Source organism: Drosophila persimilis, unplaced genomic scaffold, assembly GCF_003286085.1.
Source record: "Drosophila persimilis strain 14011-0111.01,24,50 unplaced genomic scaffold, DperRS2 tig00000732-arrow-arrow-pilon, whole genome shotgun sequence".
NCBI lineage: Eukaryota > Metazoa > Arthropoda > Insecta > Diptera > Drosophilidae > Drosophila > Drosophila persimilis.
Genome location: NW_020825345.1, coordinates 725,406 through 742,421, shown reverse-complemented (window position 1 = coordinate 742,421; position 17,016 = coordinate 725,406). Strand labels below are relative to the sequence as shown.

General features: G+C 51.8%; 1 protein-coding gene across 3 annotated transcripts in view; it reads left to right on the top strand.

The window, feature by feature from the left end:
- Positions 1 to 17,016, top strand: part of LOC6603686 (RNA-binding protein Musashi homolog Rbp6) — a 191,880-nt gene that overhangs the window by 163,469 nt on the left and 11,395 nt on the right. For 2 of the 3 annotated variants that reach the window (XM_026992355.1, XM_026992356.1), the window contains exons 7-9: positions 8,068 to 8,116; positions 13,983 to 14,065; positions 14,176 to 14,260. In XM_026992355.1, coding sequence (XP_026848156.1) covers positions 8,068 to 8,116; positions 13,983 to 14,065; positions 14,176 to 14,260 — 217 coding nt within the window. Of the gene's footprint in view, positions 1 to 8,067; positions 8,117 to 13,982; positions 14,066 to 14,175; positions 15,172 to 17,016 lie in introns of those variants that run through there. The other variant, XM_026992354.1, reaches the window with a different exon arrangement.

Here is a 17,016-nt window from a genome sequence, read left to right as displayed (position 1 = left end):
CCTTCAAAGTGGAATCTGCCGACCAGCCAGAGCCTGAGCCAGAGCCTGAGCCCCCGAAAACTTATATAAGGATATGCATGAGGAGGCAGGCGGCACGGCACGGCACTCGAGAGGACTCGAGTCCTGGTCCAGAGGCCGGTCGACGTCTCCGTCTCCGTCTACCGTCTGCCGTTGAATTGAATTACTTTTGCGCCCGTTGAAATTTCAATTGCCAGAGCGGGAAGGAGGGAGGGAGGGACGGAGGGAGGCAGGGAGGCAGGGAGGCCCCACAGCAGAAGGACGAGGCGTGTGGCAGGGAGGACATGGCACATGTGCAGCCATACAGCCATATGCAGTGGCAATGATGGCCATGCCAACACTGCACTGGCACTGGCACTGGCACTGCCGCTGCCGCTGCCACTGGCCGGAAACGGAAATGCATGCTGGCATTTTAGCATGGCTCCCACACACACACACACACACACATACAAAGAGCAGGCGGCAAGAGGAAGCGGGGCATACAAATGAGGCGTTGAATAATTGAAGACATAAATTCGCACTTGCACACAAAAAATTCGGTTTTTATTGTTGCTGCTCGGTCGGTCTCCGTCCTGGTCCCAGTTTTGGGGCCAGTGCTTCCGTTGGAGCCGCAGCAGGAGCTCTACTGTGCCTCCGTGGTGGCTCCCAATTCACTTTTTATTCTTATATATTTTGCATTGCTCGCTCCCTGGCAGCATGTTTAATTCCCAATCTCGGGCACAGCCCCGGCGACCTGGCCCGGCCACCTTTGCACTCAAGTGCGCAACGAACGCCCACGCTGGCACAGCCACAGCCAGAGCCACAGCCAGAGCCAGAGCCAGAGCCAAAGCCTGAGCCACTCCACCCCTCCAGCTCAGTGACCCTCAAGCAGGAGCAGAACAGCAGCAGCAGCAGAACAGCAGCAGCATTGGAGAGTTGCTCGTTTAACTTTCATGAAATTATAATTTGCTTTGTAATTCGAGCATCCTTAGCAGCGACGACGGCGACCCAGGGCCAGTACCAGCAGCAGCAGGAGGCCATGGCCAGGACACCCTCTGTGCAGGACACTGGGGGCCACGGGACGAGGACCAAGACCGAGCATATAACTACACATTGAAAATATTTTAATTAACGAAAATTGTTCTGCAAGTTGTTTTATATGGCCGAAGAGCAACTTTAACTGCTTGCCACAGGCACAGGACTCTTGGAGCGAGAGAGAGAAAGAGATAGAGAGGGAGAGGGAGAGAAGGAGAGATGGAAACAGAAAACCAATCCCATTAGAAATCTCAATCCCACTCGCAAGTCTTTGCAAAAATATTGAGCAGCTGCTTCCATTCTTGAAATCACATATAAGCACACACACACACACACACACACACATACTTCCATACTATACACACACACACACATACATGTACGCAGCAGCAGCAGGAATGAAGGAGGAAGGAGTACATATATCTTACTTATGCTTCAAGAAAGATTAAAAGTTTTTCAGTGGCGCTGCTGCCGCTGCCGCTGCCGTTCTGCCGTTGCAAGTTCTTCTTGCCTAAGCTTGTAACATCTTTGTATGGCCAGAGTGGAGAGGCCCCAATTCGCATTTGCCCCGTGCCCCGTGGCCCGTGCCCGGTGCCACCGTGGCCCCCGTGGCACCTCCCATTCGCTTTGTGTGTCCTCCGTCTTCATCTTTTTCTTTGCTTTTTTGTGCTCCTGCGTTCCCCTTTTTGTGTACTCTCTCTCTCTCTCTCTCTCCCTCTCCCTCTCCCTCTCAAGGCCTGCCGCAAAATGTGCCCCGTTCGCAGATGTGTGTGTGCGTGTGTATGTGTGTGTTTGGGTCGAGAGAAGAACCTTTTCAAATCCGAAATCGATATTAATTAAATTTTAGTAGCTAACGAAAGCTCAAGAAATCTCTAGCTCTTGGCCTCTTTGCCCCCTTTGCCCCCTGTGCCCCGTTGCCCCTTGAAAAAAGTGACAAAGTTTTTGCGGCCAGCTTATTAAAACTGATGACAAGTTTTTAGCCAGGCCAAAAGAATGAAAGCCAGAGAGCCAGAGTGCAGGGGGTGCTCTAGAGAGGGGGGAGTGGAGGCCAGGAAAAGCTGCTTTCATTAGGGTTATAATGGAGATTGACGCTTAAAATGCAAGTTTATCTTTGCTCAGGATACCATTACGAGTTCGTGTGTGTCCATGTGTGTCCGTGTGTGTCCGTGTGTGTCCGTGTGTGTGTGTGTGCATAGCCCCTGGTAAACTTTGCTTGTCCAGCAAATTGATAAGTGAGATAATCTCTCAGCACCAAACCCCGTTCCCCCAGCCCCCAAAAACCACCGATAAAAACTAATTTGAAAATGTTTAAGCTGACCTTTCGAGTGGTTATAAAACTATGATCTCCCCGGATATACATATGTGCATGCGTATCGTATCTGGTGTCTCGTGTCTCTTGTCTCGTGTGATGTAACGGGATATTAGGAGAATATTCGATTTTGTCCATAAAATGTGCGTGCAACCAGAGTCTCAGAGACTCAGAGACTCAGAGATTTGAATCCAATCAAATTAAAAGGCGGTCGGTCGGTCCGTCCGTCTGTCTATCTTTTCCAGGGCTTTTCTCACAAAGGAAATTTATGCAAATTCCAACTCTTTTGTATTTTGTAGTCCATGACCTTTTCCATGGGTCACCTTAGTGCCAGTGTGTGTGTGTGTGTGTGTGTGTGTGTGTGTGTGTGTGCGTGTGCGTAACTCTATCTCTCTTAGTGCGTGCCTTCATTTGCTTTGCTTTGATTTGATTTGGTTTTTTCCATTAATAGTTGATCTACTAAGCCATCGCTGGCATCAGCTATGCAAAAGCGTTTTTCATCATTCGCCATTTGCCATTCCCTGTCCTCTCTCTCGCTCTCGCTCTGTCTCTGTCTCTGTCTCTCTGTCTCTGTCTCTTCCTCCTAATTGCTCTCTGGCTGTGGCTGTGGCTCTGGCACTGGGCTCTGGTTCCACTCAGCATAGAAGGATATTTAATATTCATACTTGCGTTCCATTCGTGCAGCTAATGGCAAGGTTTTGGTCTCTCGGTTTTCCTCCAGCTTCCTGCGGCTGCCGCTGCCCCTGCCCCTGCCCCTGCCCCTGCCGCTGCCCCTGACGCTGCTGTTGTGCCTTGGCATAACAAATCAAGTTGCGGATTATAAATGGAATCCTTTTTTAATTGAAATATATAGTACATATATCCTGGGCCTGCGACATGCACGAGTGTGCCTCATTAATGCTGTGTCCTTCTAGCTCTCTCTCTCTCTCTCTTTCTTTCTCTTTTTCGCTCTCCTTTTCTCTGATGGCATCAATTGATGCGTTTTTGATTGCAAATTTACCACAAACAGCAGATCGCATGCCACATGAGAGAGAGAGAACTGGGGAATTGGGCGGAGTGGCAGCCACAGGGGGTGGGGGGTGGGGAGTGCTTCCTTGGACATTACTCATACGCAGTGTGTGTGTGTGTCTGTCGTCGCTCGGTGTCTGTTCACGAAGCAAAAAGCAACTTAAATTCTACTTACAGCCAAATATGTAATAAATACGAGCTTAAAAAAGTTTATCTATATTTCAACCGCACGCAGTCATGTGCTTACATGGCACAAACACACACACACACGCACACTGGTAGACACAGATACATACGGGTAGAGGATGTGGTATATAAGAACTCTCTGCCGCTGCCAGTGCCTCTGCCAGTTCTGTTTTTTTGCTGTCGCCTGGCCAAAGTTTTTTGAAAGATGGTACCACCCCCGCCGCCGTGATCTCAGTCACAGAGCCAGACACGAGCCCGTGCTTCAGCTAGAGGCCGAGCCGGAGACCGTGCCCCCAGTCCGCCCCCCGCTGCTCCACAGACGAGAATCGCACACGTCCAGCAGCAGCGGCAGCGGCAGCGGCAGTGGCAGCTAGCAAAAGTTTACTTTTTTCCCATCACTTTGCTCTCGTCGCTCTTTTTGCACAAACGAAAAATAAGTAAGTGCTGGGAGCCAGTCGAGTGCTTTTTCGGTTTGGTTCTTCAAACGGCCAGGAGGGAGGAGGGAGGAGCAGGAGGAGGAGCAGGAGCAGGAAGGAGGAGCAGAGCTATCATTAGATGTATGACTATTCACTTTTGCAGCTTTAAATTCCTCTCTCTCTCTCTCTCTCTCTCTCTCTCCATATCCATCTCTATCGGTCTATGTGGTACTATTTTTGAAGAGCTGCTCCAACTGCTGCCACTGCTGCCTGCTGCCTGCTGCCACTTATTCCTTTTTTCAATTTTACAAGCAACCGCAGCCACGTCATGGCGCAGAGAAGCAACCAAAAACCAAATCCTGACAAGCCTGACGCCGTATAAATTGTCGCAATCAAGCAGGCATACAAAAGCGGTCGGTGGCGGGGGAGGAAAGCCCACGGGGGAGGGAGGGGCAGAAAAAAGCGTCGAGCAGAGAACTGAGAAAACCGCCAGCAAGATGAATTACTGCAAATTATCCAGTTAGAACTTTGGGGACTTTGAAACAGAACCAAAGGCGTGGGAATGGCCAGGATACAGGGCGTGGGGGGCGAGGGAATGCACAAGGGATGGATGGGGAGTGCCAGTGGCCAGTGGCAGGGGACGGCCGACGATTTAACGAGACTACAGTATTCCTGGAATACAGAAAGCAGCAAATTCTCATCGAAAGCCAAAAGACAATCCATGCGATTCATAATTGTATTTCCATTCGTCCAGCAAGTTGTTTAGTTTAAAGCCGTTTAACTGCGGAGACCCCCAAAGAACCCTTTCGTTTAATAAAGAACTCCGGGCAGTACCTTTTGGGCGAACAGGAGAGCCAGAAAAATAGCTGAAAAGTCAGGGAATCATGAAAATGCCTCATTAAAAACGTTTCACTTAACAGGAGGAAAATCAGCGAATCAGAGCTGCCACAAAACTCGGAAACAGGGGAAAGGCAGGGCAAAACAGAGAGAAACCTGGGAAATCGAGGCTAACCGGGGAAATGGTCGAGAAAAACCCTTTCGCTTTACATCAAAATCAGACTTGCAGACACCGCCAGAGCGCCAGAGCGCCAGAGCCAACCCCTTTATTTCATTCTGGTGTTCCTTCTGTTTCCTTCTGCTTCCATCCATCTTCCTCTTTGACCAACTTCCTTATCGATGGCTCGTTTTGGGCCTCCTTTTTTTTGGGCCAGGGTTTGCCTTTAATTTTGGCGTGGCAAACGGCGGGGTGGGCGGTACGGGGCGGGGCGGGGCGCACAGAGAAATAAAAATCACCCGCAGCACTCTTTTGTCGGCAACATTCATTAATGTCAGCCACAGAAGGCAGGAGTCGCCTCTCATCTCTAGGCACATAATGTGCCACAAAACGCATAAAATACATACATATACACACGCACACACACACACACACACCACGTACGTGCGACTGTCTGACATTGTAGTCTGCGGAGTCTGCCCGCTGTTTTATATAGCGATTACGATAATGAAGCGTCGCCGTTTCCACTGAGCGCAGCATTTTTGTACACAAAATGAGCCAAATGAATGGCCTGGCATTCGGGGCTGGCGGGGGACGGGGGGCAAGGGGGTGCTGTGGCAGCAGCGTCTGTCGTTGATGGCTTTTTGAAGTTCTCCTCCGACGACAGCAGCGGCAGCAGCGGTCTGGCGGGCGGGGGCCAGGCGGCCAAAATGATTGGGGATTATGACGAATTAATGAATTCAGATTTAAATAAAATTACCGCCGCGTGCGCCTGCTTGTTAGTGGCAGCAGCAGAAACAGAAGCAGCCGTGCCAGTGGCAGTGGCAGTGGCACTGGCAGTGGCAGCAGTTGTCACGCCCCTCAGTCTCCTATGGGCCCCACTCGGCGCCCACTCTGCACCCACCCACATTCGTGGTGTACATTTAACGTTTGCTAATAGAATTAAAGTTTGCGGTTGCCCGATGGGAGAGGCAACAGAATGTGGCAAGGGGGGCAGGGGGGGGCAACAACAACATAATGAGCCAGCAGCAGCAGCAGCAGCAGCAACCGATCCGAACCGAGTCGATCCCTGTCGTGTCGCGGCGAGAGGGGCTGTGTAATTATGACAGCCCAATGGATGGTGGCATGCGGGGCGTGGCCCATCGATGGGGCGGACATTAACAACAGGCCGTCGCCGCAATGAGCTGTGTTTCGGACGCTTTTGCAGTTGTGCCTCCGCTTAATTAACAACAACAATTGCAATTGTAGTTGCCACCGCTTGTGGCACCTACTTGCTGCTGCTCCTCCTGCTGCTCCTCCTGCCTCTTCCTTCCGGCACCTGAGCTGGCAATTTTTGTGTCATTTGGCGCGTGCAACCTTCGCCGTTCCGTTGCGTTGCGTTGCGTTCCGCTCGATTCGGCTCTGTTCGCTTGTATTGTTGTGGCATTGTTGTTGATTGTTAATTGAAAAACAATGTTGTAGTTGGTTGCATCGACGGCTGCACTTGAAGAGCTGCGAATTGCAGGGCGCGCGAGGCGCGAACAACAACCAGTGGGGGAGGCAGAGGGGCAGCGGGGGGCAGAGGGGAAACTGCATCGCAAGCTTAATTAATTTTTATAAGGCCGCAGCTGCCGTCGCCGTCGCCGTCGCTGTCGTGGCTGCATTTTAATTACTGTGCACAGGAGTTGCGTTGGAAGAGTTGCCGTAAGCGCATTGATTAAACTTAATCAATGGCCCATAAGCAGGCAGAAATGGCAGGACAGGCCAGGACAGGCCAGGACAGGCCAGGACAAGGGGCTCAGGGGGAGGGGAGGGGAGGGGAGGGGAGGGGGCTGGGTCTTGCTGAACGGTTCGGTGTCAGCGTTAGCATCAGCGTCAGATTCAGCTTCGACATCAGCTCCATCCAGCTGCAGTCTCTGGTCGGGTCGTGGAGCTCATTAAAGGCCGCAGCGAAACTTTGCCAAGAAATGTGCAATTAGCAGAAAGGATACAGAAGGAGGAGGAGGCGACGAAAAGGGAGCGCCTTTCACAGAGACACACAGAAGACAAAGATGAAGGCAAAGATGAAGACAAAGATGAAGATGAAGATGAAAAACTTGTCGCATTATAATATTGAATGGCAGACAGCACACAAATCCAATGATAAAGAAAACTGAGGTGAAAACTGTCTTGTTTGAGAAGCCAATCAAAAGGCTTCGTTTGTCAAAAGATTATCGAGGATTTGCCACAGCTCCAAGGGCAGAGGCAGTGGCAGAGGCAGTGGCAGAGGCTGCTGCTGCTGCTGTGCTTAATTGCAAAGCAGATTTAAATACTTTCCCCAGAATTGATACGAATAACCATCATCAAAGTGGCAACTAAATTGATTCCGAAATCAAATTCTATGATAGACTGGGAGATTGGCAATCAGAATTTGATACCCAATTTGCAGACAGAAATGCAGCAGCAGCAGCAGCAGCACCACAATTCATGCATTCATTTAGGCCATCAATTAAAACATCAAATGACAACCGAAAGGGGTCTCCCCTGTCTCCCCCGTCGCCCCGTCTCTCTGTCACGCTGTCATTCGGTCAGTTCATCATTCCCTGATTCCCCAGTAATGAGCCGGCCCTCGGAGCTCGGAGCTCGGACCTCGACCGGCTCGAAAGTCAGTTCAGTTCAGTTCAGTTCATTTCAGTTGAGTTCAGTTAGTTGGTTCGTTAGTTAGTTGCCTGGTTTGACAGTCAACTATCATTATAAGTTCTTGTGCGCCATAATGGCTAAAACTTTTTCGCCTTCTCTCGCTCTCGCTCTCGCTCTCGCACTCGCACTGCCGCTCTGCTACCGCTCCCGCTCCCGCTGCCGCTCTGTGTGCGGAGCCAATGGTTTGGTGGATTGTGTTGAATGGGCGGCTGGGGCGGCTGGGGCGGAATGTATGTGGACGGAGCCCGTTCTATGGGCCATCATTGTGCGCACTCACTTTGCAATTAGCAGCAGTTTTTGTCTGCCGCTGCGAGCATTTATTCAGGCCATTAATTGAGTTGCTGCCTCGCAAACTGTGCAGCCAAGAAAAACTAAGAAACTATGAAGAAAAACACCCAATGAACAATTGCAACTTTTAAGCTAACGAAACGCTCTCTCTCTCTCCATCTTTTCACTCATTGCAGATCGAGGACGCCATGCTGATGTTCGATAAGCAGACCAATCGGCACAGAGGTGAGTTATCGATGCGCGCATTAGCGGACTGCCAATGCCCACAATGCCCAGAGAATGCCCCCATTTGCTAGCCCCGGTTTCCGGTCCGACTACTCCGTAGTCCGTAGTCCGTAGTCCGCAGTCCGCAGCTCGCAGTCCGGTAGCCGGAAGTGCGAGAGAGAGAGCACACACACACACACACACACACACAGACAGACACACGGACAATGTCAATGTATCATACGAGAGTCGTTTTATGTGTGCGGTGGAAAAGATACTTATGAAGGGGTTTCCATTGGGTTTCGGGGCGGGCGAAATTGCTAAATTCAGGTTTTAAAACCTTAACGTTCGCCAACGGCTCTGAGCGTCCTGGGCCCTGTTAAGGCATTAAAATGGCCAGGCAACAGGATGTAGAGGCAGCCGAAAAGATTACCTGCCAATGCAACCGGATATAAGGGCCATAAGAGGATGGGGGCAGCATCGTTCCGGAGACGGCGAGGTCAGGTGAGGCAGCAGCAGCAGCGGCAGCAGCAGCACCAGCAGAAGCGGCAGAAGGCTTAAATCTCCAGTGTACATCCGCTACACGAACTTGTAGCGCACGACTGCGCCACCGTTGACCGTTGCGTTTGTCCGGCAGCAGCAGTCCAGATCCCTGTCCACCGTGTGTCCACCTGATGTCCAGCCAACCACCCAGCCACCCCCGGTGGCCCCGGACTGGATGTGTCCATGTCCTGTGCACAGTCCGATGCCTTGTGTCGTTGTCAATTTTGCTTATTAAAGTTTTAAATGACGCCCCGAATTTCGCATTGCGACCAGGTCCCATTGACTCCCATTGACATGTCCGTTGTGAGTGGTTGTGTGGCAGGAGGGGCAGGAGGGGCAGTGCGAGGGGCAGTAGGGCCAGAATCCAGGAACAGGCGCATATGGGGTGGCCAGGGTGGGAGGGTGTAGGGTCAGAGTACAACCTGAGACACGGGGCATTAAGATTGATGTGCCCAATTTTGCACAAACCTCGATTCGCAGGGAGGCGGCAGACCACAGTCCGAGTGCAGTGTCTCTCTACCTCTCTCCCCTCCCCTGCCTCTATCTATCTGGTGGAAAGTAATTAGCTCACTCAGCCACACACACACACACTGTACAGATACAGGAACACTCACAGATACAGGCACAGGCACAGCCGCAGACACAGATACAGCCACAGATACAGATACATGGAACAGCATACATCAATAGTTGGCTGGTAGCAACCCCCGGACATTGTTAACTTTTGCGCCCTTCAAATTACGCACACGGGAATAAGAAAACATGATTTTTGCTTGTGCGCGGCCCATAAAAAATTGTAGCACACTTCTGTGCGCCGCATCGCAGATAAGCGCCAGAGAACGAGCGGAACGAGGGAGCGGAATGGCGGGAGGCGGCGGGAGGCGGCGGGAGAGCAGTGCCCACAGAACATTTCGCTTAATTGGACGCTGGAGTGCGCTGAAACTGCATGATGATGCAGTCATATGTACATACATAAAAAAGAAGGCTTGAAAAAGAGAGAGAGAGAGAGCAGCGAAATGAAAGGAATCGCCTGGATGGGGCAGTAACAGAAGGCGGCCAATAAAAACGAATATGAAGCATTTTAAAATAATGTGAAGGACACACGGCCCGGACATCACATTAAAGATTTAGAGACTCGGGTGGGAGGTGGGGGTGGTACGAGGCGCCCACTGGCTGGCCCACTCCAGCCCTGGCTATAACAAGGAAAAATAATGAGAAATTTTTGCGGCCACGACGTGAACGTGGAACGATATTTCCACGAATTTCCACTCAGGTATACCCGTACGACTTTCACGGCTGTGAGTGTGTGTGTGTGTGTGTGTGTGGCTTACTTTTCTGATTTGCCAATTAAAAATGCATTGGCCGGCCGTTTAGCTATTGACACGACCCATTGGCTGAGCTACTCATTTGGCCCGAACGGAGACGAGGGCCAGGCCATGTCAGCTTTGCAAATTACAATTGCGTGCATCGATCGGAGTACAGGGTATGAAATATGCAGGCAGTGTTTGGGGGCCAGGGCCAGGGGCAGAGGCAGGGGCAGGGGCAGCCAACTGCCCAACTTCACAGGCCACCGTCCGTCCCTCCGTCCGTCCGTCCTGGTTCAAGAGGCATGGGAAGGGGAAGAGGAAGAGGCGCCCCCCTCCTCAAGTCAATAGAAAATGTGTGTCGTTAATCAAAGGGTATTAGTTGTAGCAGAAGCCTTCATTGCCACGACCAGGACGAGGACGAGGACAACGGCAACGGCAACGACAACGATAGCGACGGCGATGGCGACTTTTTGTACAGTTGGACGATGTACGACCTTATTGCCATGAGTCGTCGGACTACCGGCTGCCCCATCTACCAATCGCCCAATCTCCGTCTCCGTCTCCGCTTCTGCTCCTGTCCCATCTACAGCCTGCCCCCGCCTCCATACGCCTCCCTCCGCCGCCCTCCGCCGCCCTCCTGCCTACTGGCACTTGCGATATGCCTGTAATTGCATTTTATCGATCCGAGAGCGGGCTGGCTGCCCCGTATACGTGGCAATTGCCAGCGTGGTGGCGGCACACACAAACAAGGCATCGACTATAATAAAGAAGCCAACGGAGGGGCAGCCGGAAAAAAGAACGTGAAGGAAAAGTGGAAAAGACGTCGCTGGTTGCTCCGGTTGCTCCGGCTACACGGCAGCAAGTTTGTTACTCATTCATAAATCATGTGTGCAGCACAGCGACAGGCACACAGAGGGACAGACAGACGGACGGACAGACAGACAAATAGACAAAGCGACAGACATTCGAACACACATAAGCCTGGTCACTGAAAATTGCAGCAAGGGCAGTGCTAGTGGCAGTGGCAGTGGCCCGGGCCGGGACCGGGGCCGGGACCGGGGCTGGGGCAGTGGCAAAAAACAAGAGACACAAGCAGTTGGCCCAAAAACTACACACAAGCGAACCGTTTTATGGATGAGGAATGGGAATGGACTGGAAAAAAATATAGAAAACAATATATGAATATGCCATAAAACAATATAGGCAGCAGGCCCTAACAGCAATGGCAACAATAACAGAAACAGCGGCAACGAGGGCAATTCCACGTACAGTGGAGACGCCCTAAGAGAGAGAGAGCTACTCTCCTAAGAGTCTGAGAATATAGGATGGAAAGGAACCCCCTAACAATAGTCCTTTCAGAAGTAAGATCGATATTTGTGGCATGGCTTGGATTCTCGATCTTCGATCGAAGACAGAGTTTCGTGGATTGAGATGTGGTTGTGACTCTCAGCTGCCGCACATGTTGCCCTTAGCCTGTCTGTACTGTACAGAGCAGGGTCCACAAGCGGCTGAGCAGCGCCCAGAACTATGCTATGAATTTCATTTGGCAAGCCAAGGACATGCCCAACGTGCGCCTAAGCAGCCTTCCTCCCTCCCAAAAAAAGAAAAAATGGAAAAGGTGGAGCGGATAGATACACAAGGAGGGAACAGAGAGTTGGAGTGGGTGGGGGTGGGGGTGGGGGTGGGGGTTGGAGCACGAGAAGGAGACCTGGCAGTTGGCGTCGCCAGCCGCCAGCCGCCACTAATATTAAAATTGAAAATTTTGTAATTTTTCTTTTTGGCAAGCCGGCGCAGCGCAGTCATAACAGCAGCTGGCGCAATGCTCCTCCGTGCTGCCTGTCCCCAGCCCCTGCCCCTGCCCCTGCCCTCTGCCCTCTGCCGCCTGCTCCCAATCCTACAGCAGAGGCATAGCCAGAGCGAGAGCTTATGCCTGGAACATATATCTATGTCCGCTTCTTGGCAATAACATGCATGAGTGTGCAATTTTTGCAGTTGCCAAGACCATCGTCAGCTCCTATCGCCATCGCCATCGCCATCGCCATCGCCATTGCCATCGTCGTCCTGCGGGAAATTTTCGACAGGTAAAAATGGCGACTTGGCCGCAGACCGAGCCCCCAGATCCCAGATCCGAGAACCCCGAACCCCGAACCCAGAACCCAGAACCCAGAACCAGGCTCAAACACGAGCTCTGAGCTGAGGGCCAAAAGGCAGCCGCAGAAAACGAGGCAAACGGACCGGGCATTCCTCAAGCTGCCAGGGCGCATTTGTATCCAGCGGATACATTTTTGATTGAGTTACGTGTGGGGCTGGCAGGGGGCTGGTAGGGGCTGGTAGGGGCTGGTAGGGGTCCAGAGACAGAGGTAGAGGCAGGACACCAAAAAATTGCTGGCTTCATTTGCTCTACGGCTGATTTATGAGTGGCCCAAGGCGAAAAAGTAGCAGAAGGCCCAGGCACAAGAGGCAGCACCAGCAGCAGCAGAAACCTAAGTGGCAGCTTTACGTGCAACTTGCAACGTGCGCTAATTTTATATAATTAAAACAAATACAAACACACTCCAAGGCAAGGATAGAGACAAGCAGGAAGCAGCCTGCCCGCACGTTGTCTCAAGCGAGAAGCTCGGAGCTGAAGGCTTCGGGGCAGAGGACCATGCAGCAAGCGGCAAATGGCAAGTGGCAAGTGGAGCTTCTGCTGCTGCTGCTTCTGCTGCTGTTGCTGTTGGCGTTGCCGTTGCCGTTCTCCTCATTCCAGGCACATGTCGCTAATAAGCCTGCGTGTTTACTGTTACTTGTTTCAACTAATTTGCCAGTTACGCCCACGCCACGCCCTGTCCGCCTGTACGCCCGCATACCAAAGGCAAACAAACGTACACAGAGCAGGGGGCAGGCGGCAGGGTGCAGGGGCCATGGGGCAGGCAGCGGCATACGGGTTTTCGGGGCATCAGGTGTCTGCACTTGGCCTTGCTAATTGCACAGAGAGCGACAGGGACAGGGACAGGGACAGGGAGAGAGTGAGTCCTGGAGTGGAGCGGAGTGGAGTCCTTTGGTCGAAGGACCATGTGAAATCTCAGACAATTGCGCTAATTGAAAACCCCCGATAAGGCCAAATTGGTGGAACGCCTTTGCAGTGGAAAACCTCAGGGTGCGATTAGCGGAGGGGCAGGACCCAATGGGAGAGGCAGAAGGATACTGGAGATAATATCATATTCCACGATCCGATAAAAAGTTTCGGCTCTGCTGCTGCTGCTGCTGCTGCCTGCACTCGAGGGGAGAATACTATTTTGTAAGTTTAACAAACAGAAGAAATGCAATTAAGCTACAATAAATCCTTTGCCAATTCGGGACCCTGCTGCCTGCTCCCTGCTGCCTGCCACAGAGCCCAGGAATGACTTGGGATTCCAGGAATTTAAGTTCTCCGTCAGCCTCTAATTTGAGGATATCAAAAATAGCTGAACTGCCAGAACAGCTAGGACGGCAGGCAGCCAGCCAGCCAACCAGCCAGCCATTAGGAAAAAGTTATTAGGCTCTCCACGACCCAAGAGCGAGGGGGGGGGGGGGGGGGAGCCGGGTGTGGGTCTGGGCATTTGTATGGGCCTGGGAATGGGCAGGGATGGAGTCTTCCCTCCTTCAGTACTGAGTTTTGTCCGCTGGCAAAGTTTATTATGTAAACCCGGAGCAGAGCGAGCGTCCAGTGTTTGAATTACTCGCCCAGCCGCCACTTGAGTCCCTGCAGGGGATGCATATTGAGGTCAGCCTGAGGACAGACTAAGGACAAGGGGAGGAGTGAGGAATGGGGGCCAGAGTGCCAGAGGGCGCGCCATCAGCCTGTGTCTCGGAGTCTCGACACTTGAGTAAATTATTTAGCCGCTCGCACACAAAAGCATATTTCGTTCAATTTTTGCAGCCCTTAAACTTTTTTGCCCACTCTGCACTCTCTCGTTCTGCTACCCCTCTACCACCCTCTCTACCCCCCCTTTCGTCTCGCTGTTCCGCTGTTCTTCTTTTATCTGTTTGCTCTCTCTCCTTTCCTCTCTTTGCAGGTTTTGGCTTCGTTACATTTCAAAGCGAAGATGTGGTAGACAAAGTTTGCGAAATTCATTTCCATGAGATAAACAACAAAATGGTAAGTCGAGCGTAGCGCCATGAATCCCAGATACTAACCCCCCCCACTCCCCACTCTCCACACCCCACTCCCCAATCTCCTTCTCCTTTTTGTTGCTTGTCTCTCTCCAGGTCGAGTGCAAGAAGGCGCAGCCAAAGGAAGTGATGCTGCCGGCCAACCTGGCCAAGACCCGTGCGGCCGGCCGCTCTGCTTACGGTGAGTTGGTAGTCTGGGGCAGCCACGCCAATCAGGCGGCGGCAGCGGCGGCGGCGGCCACGTCCGCTGCTGGCCTGCTGCCAAGTAGTTTAGCCGCTGCCGCCTCCGTGCTGCAGCAGCAGCATCAGCAGCAGCAGCAGCACCACCACCACCACCACCAGCAGCAACAACAACAACAACAACAACAGCAACACTCACAGGCACCACAACACACACACACCCACACCCACCAACACGCCCACCACCCCCACCACCAGCTCCTGGGGGCCGCGGCAGCCGCCGCCTCGCTGCGATACTCCCCCTATCCGCTGCCCGCCCACCTTTCAGCGGCCGCCCTAGCAGCAGCGGCTGTAAGCCAGCAGCAGCAGCAGCAGCAGGCGGTGCAGCAGCAGCAGCAACAGGCTGTTGCCGTCGCCGCCCACCAGCAGCAGCAGCAGCAACAACAGCAGCAGCAGCAGCAGAGCCTCGCTCAAGCGGTGGCCGCTGCTGCAGGGGCCACTCCCTCGCTGATGCCCCTTTCGGGCGCTGCCCCCACGGGCGGCCCCTCTCTGCTGCAGTACGCAGCGGCAGCCAATGCCAGCCAGAGCAACGCCGCTCTGGCCAACTCCCTTTACGCGGACGCCGCTGCCGTGATGGGCTACAAGCGGCTGCTGGCCGCCGCCGCCGTGAGCAGCGGCCTCAGAGGAGCGCCCGGCGCCACGCTCAGCGCCCTGACGGCGGCCGCCAACACCCCCGCAGCGGCAGCCGCCGCCGCCGTGGCCCAGCAGGCGCAGCTGCGTCAGAACGCGGCCCTGGCAGCGGCCCACTATCCGCTCAGCGAGCTGCTGGCGATGCCGGGCGGCCTGGAGATGTCGGGCGCCAACTCCGCGGCGGCTGCGGCCGCCTCCCTCTACCAGCTGCCAGGCATGTGACCGCCCAGGCAGCAGTGAGACGTGGCAATCCACTAGACGATTTCAGATCTGATTCCAGTCGGATTTCTCTGCTTTTCATGGCACCCACACACACCCACAGACACCCACACACGCACACTCTCACAGACACACACACACGGACACACACTTGTACACACATATATTTCTACTCGTATATAAACATAGTACATACTCGTATATGACTCTCATTCCGTCTCAATGTCCAAAAATGATAAAAGGCGCTCGTATGCAGCGCCCTTAAGCCTAGGCCTAGGATTACGTGTACAATCTCTTAGCCATGTACTTACTGTACCATAATCGTATGTTTTGTTTCTGTCTAAGCGGCGTTTGATTAACGAACCAATTAACTAACTAATTAACTAACTAACTAACTAGCGCGCATTCTACACGTTGTTTTTTTCGATAGAACCTAAGAGAACTGAAGTTACTCGAACTAGCTTAAGATACTAGGCTAAGTGCAGGTCCTAGAGGGGCCTGCTTAGATGTGCGTGATTGCTGCGAGATGACCTAGCAACTTGGGGCAATCTTGAAGCAACCTTAGACCTTAGAGGGCGATCATGTAACATATGTCTTAGACACTTAAGAGCCCCCCCTTCCCCGTCCCCACATGAATGTAAAATTGACCCCAAAACGAACCGAAATCGAATCGAAACGAAACGAAAAGATGGACTATGTTGCAATCGGCGCCTCATTTATGTTTGAACTGGATTTTCTTGTATATCGAACATTATCGTATCGTATCTCTCATATCAATAGCTCTTCAAAAGTGTATCTCTCTCTAGTGGCAAAAAGCAACAACAAAAATGAACACTTAATTTAATCAAATCGGATTGAATCGAATTGAATCTTAGCGAATGTAACCAATTAGCGATTAAGTTGAAGTCGAAGTCGAAGTCGAAGTCGAAGCAGCTCACACACAGCGAAAGGAGCAAGTATCAAGAAAGTATTAGATATAAATATGTATCTACACGCATATCCCATGTATTGTGTTTGAAAAATGATCGAATGATGGAATGTGGGAATGTTGGAATGCCCATTTAGAGCGGCTGTCAGAGTGTAATTTGGTAAAATGGATCATGGATAATGGATGCCCAATTACAGGACCGACCTCCTTGTGTCCTGCCGCCCGTTTGCCAAATTACAGCTCCGACAGTCGAGGGCCGACGTAATCGAAATAACAGGCAACTTCCAGCCTGGCCAACTTCCCGTGCATCCCGTACATCTCTCGTTGTACTTTGACTCCTACGTCCTGCACTCTTCCACTCCACACATGGCATATGTGTGTGGGTACTGTACTTGTCTTGCATATAGCCATTAATATTTGACTAAACATGAGACTAGCTATTTATTATGCATACATATACCCACTTATACTCGTAAATACATACATACATACTATACATTCGAAGCGCATACATATACCACATACTACTACATACTCGTACTACATATACATATACATACATATATATATATATATTGCATTACGATAAGCGCATTAAGCGCTCAAGTTCAGACTCTAGCTTGTACTCGACGTACTTGACGTTATATCCATTGTAATCTTAGCCTAAGTTGCCACAAAACAAACTAACAAACCAACAAACAAGCAAACAAACCGGAAACGGAAACCAGCCATCCGTCAACGCACTGATGCCAAAGATGAACGAATGAGAGAAGAGGACAGGAGATGAAAGGAAAGGAAAGGAAAGAAAAGGAAAGGAAAGGAGGAACAAAGTCAAAGTCGAAGTCGAAGTCGATGTCGAAGAAGTGAAGTTTTTGGAGAAAAGCGGAGGCCCGAAGCTAAATTTATACAAATTTTTACAA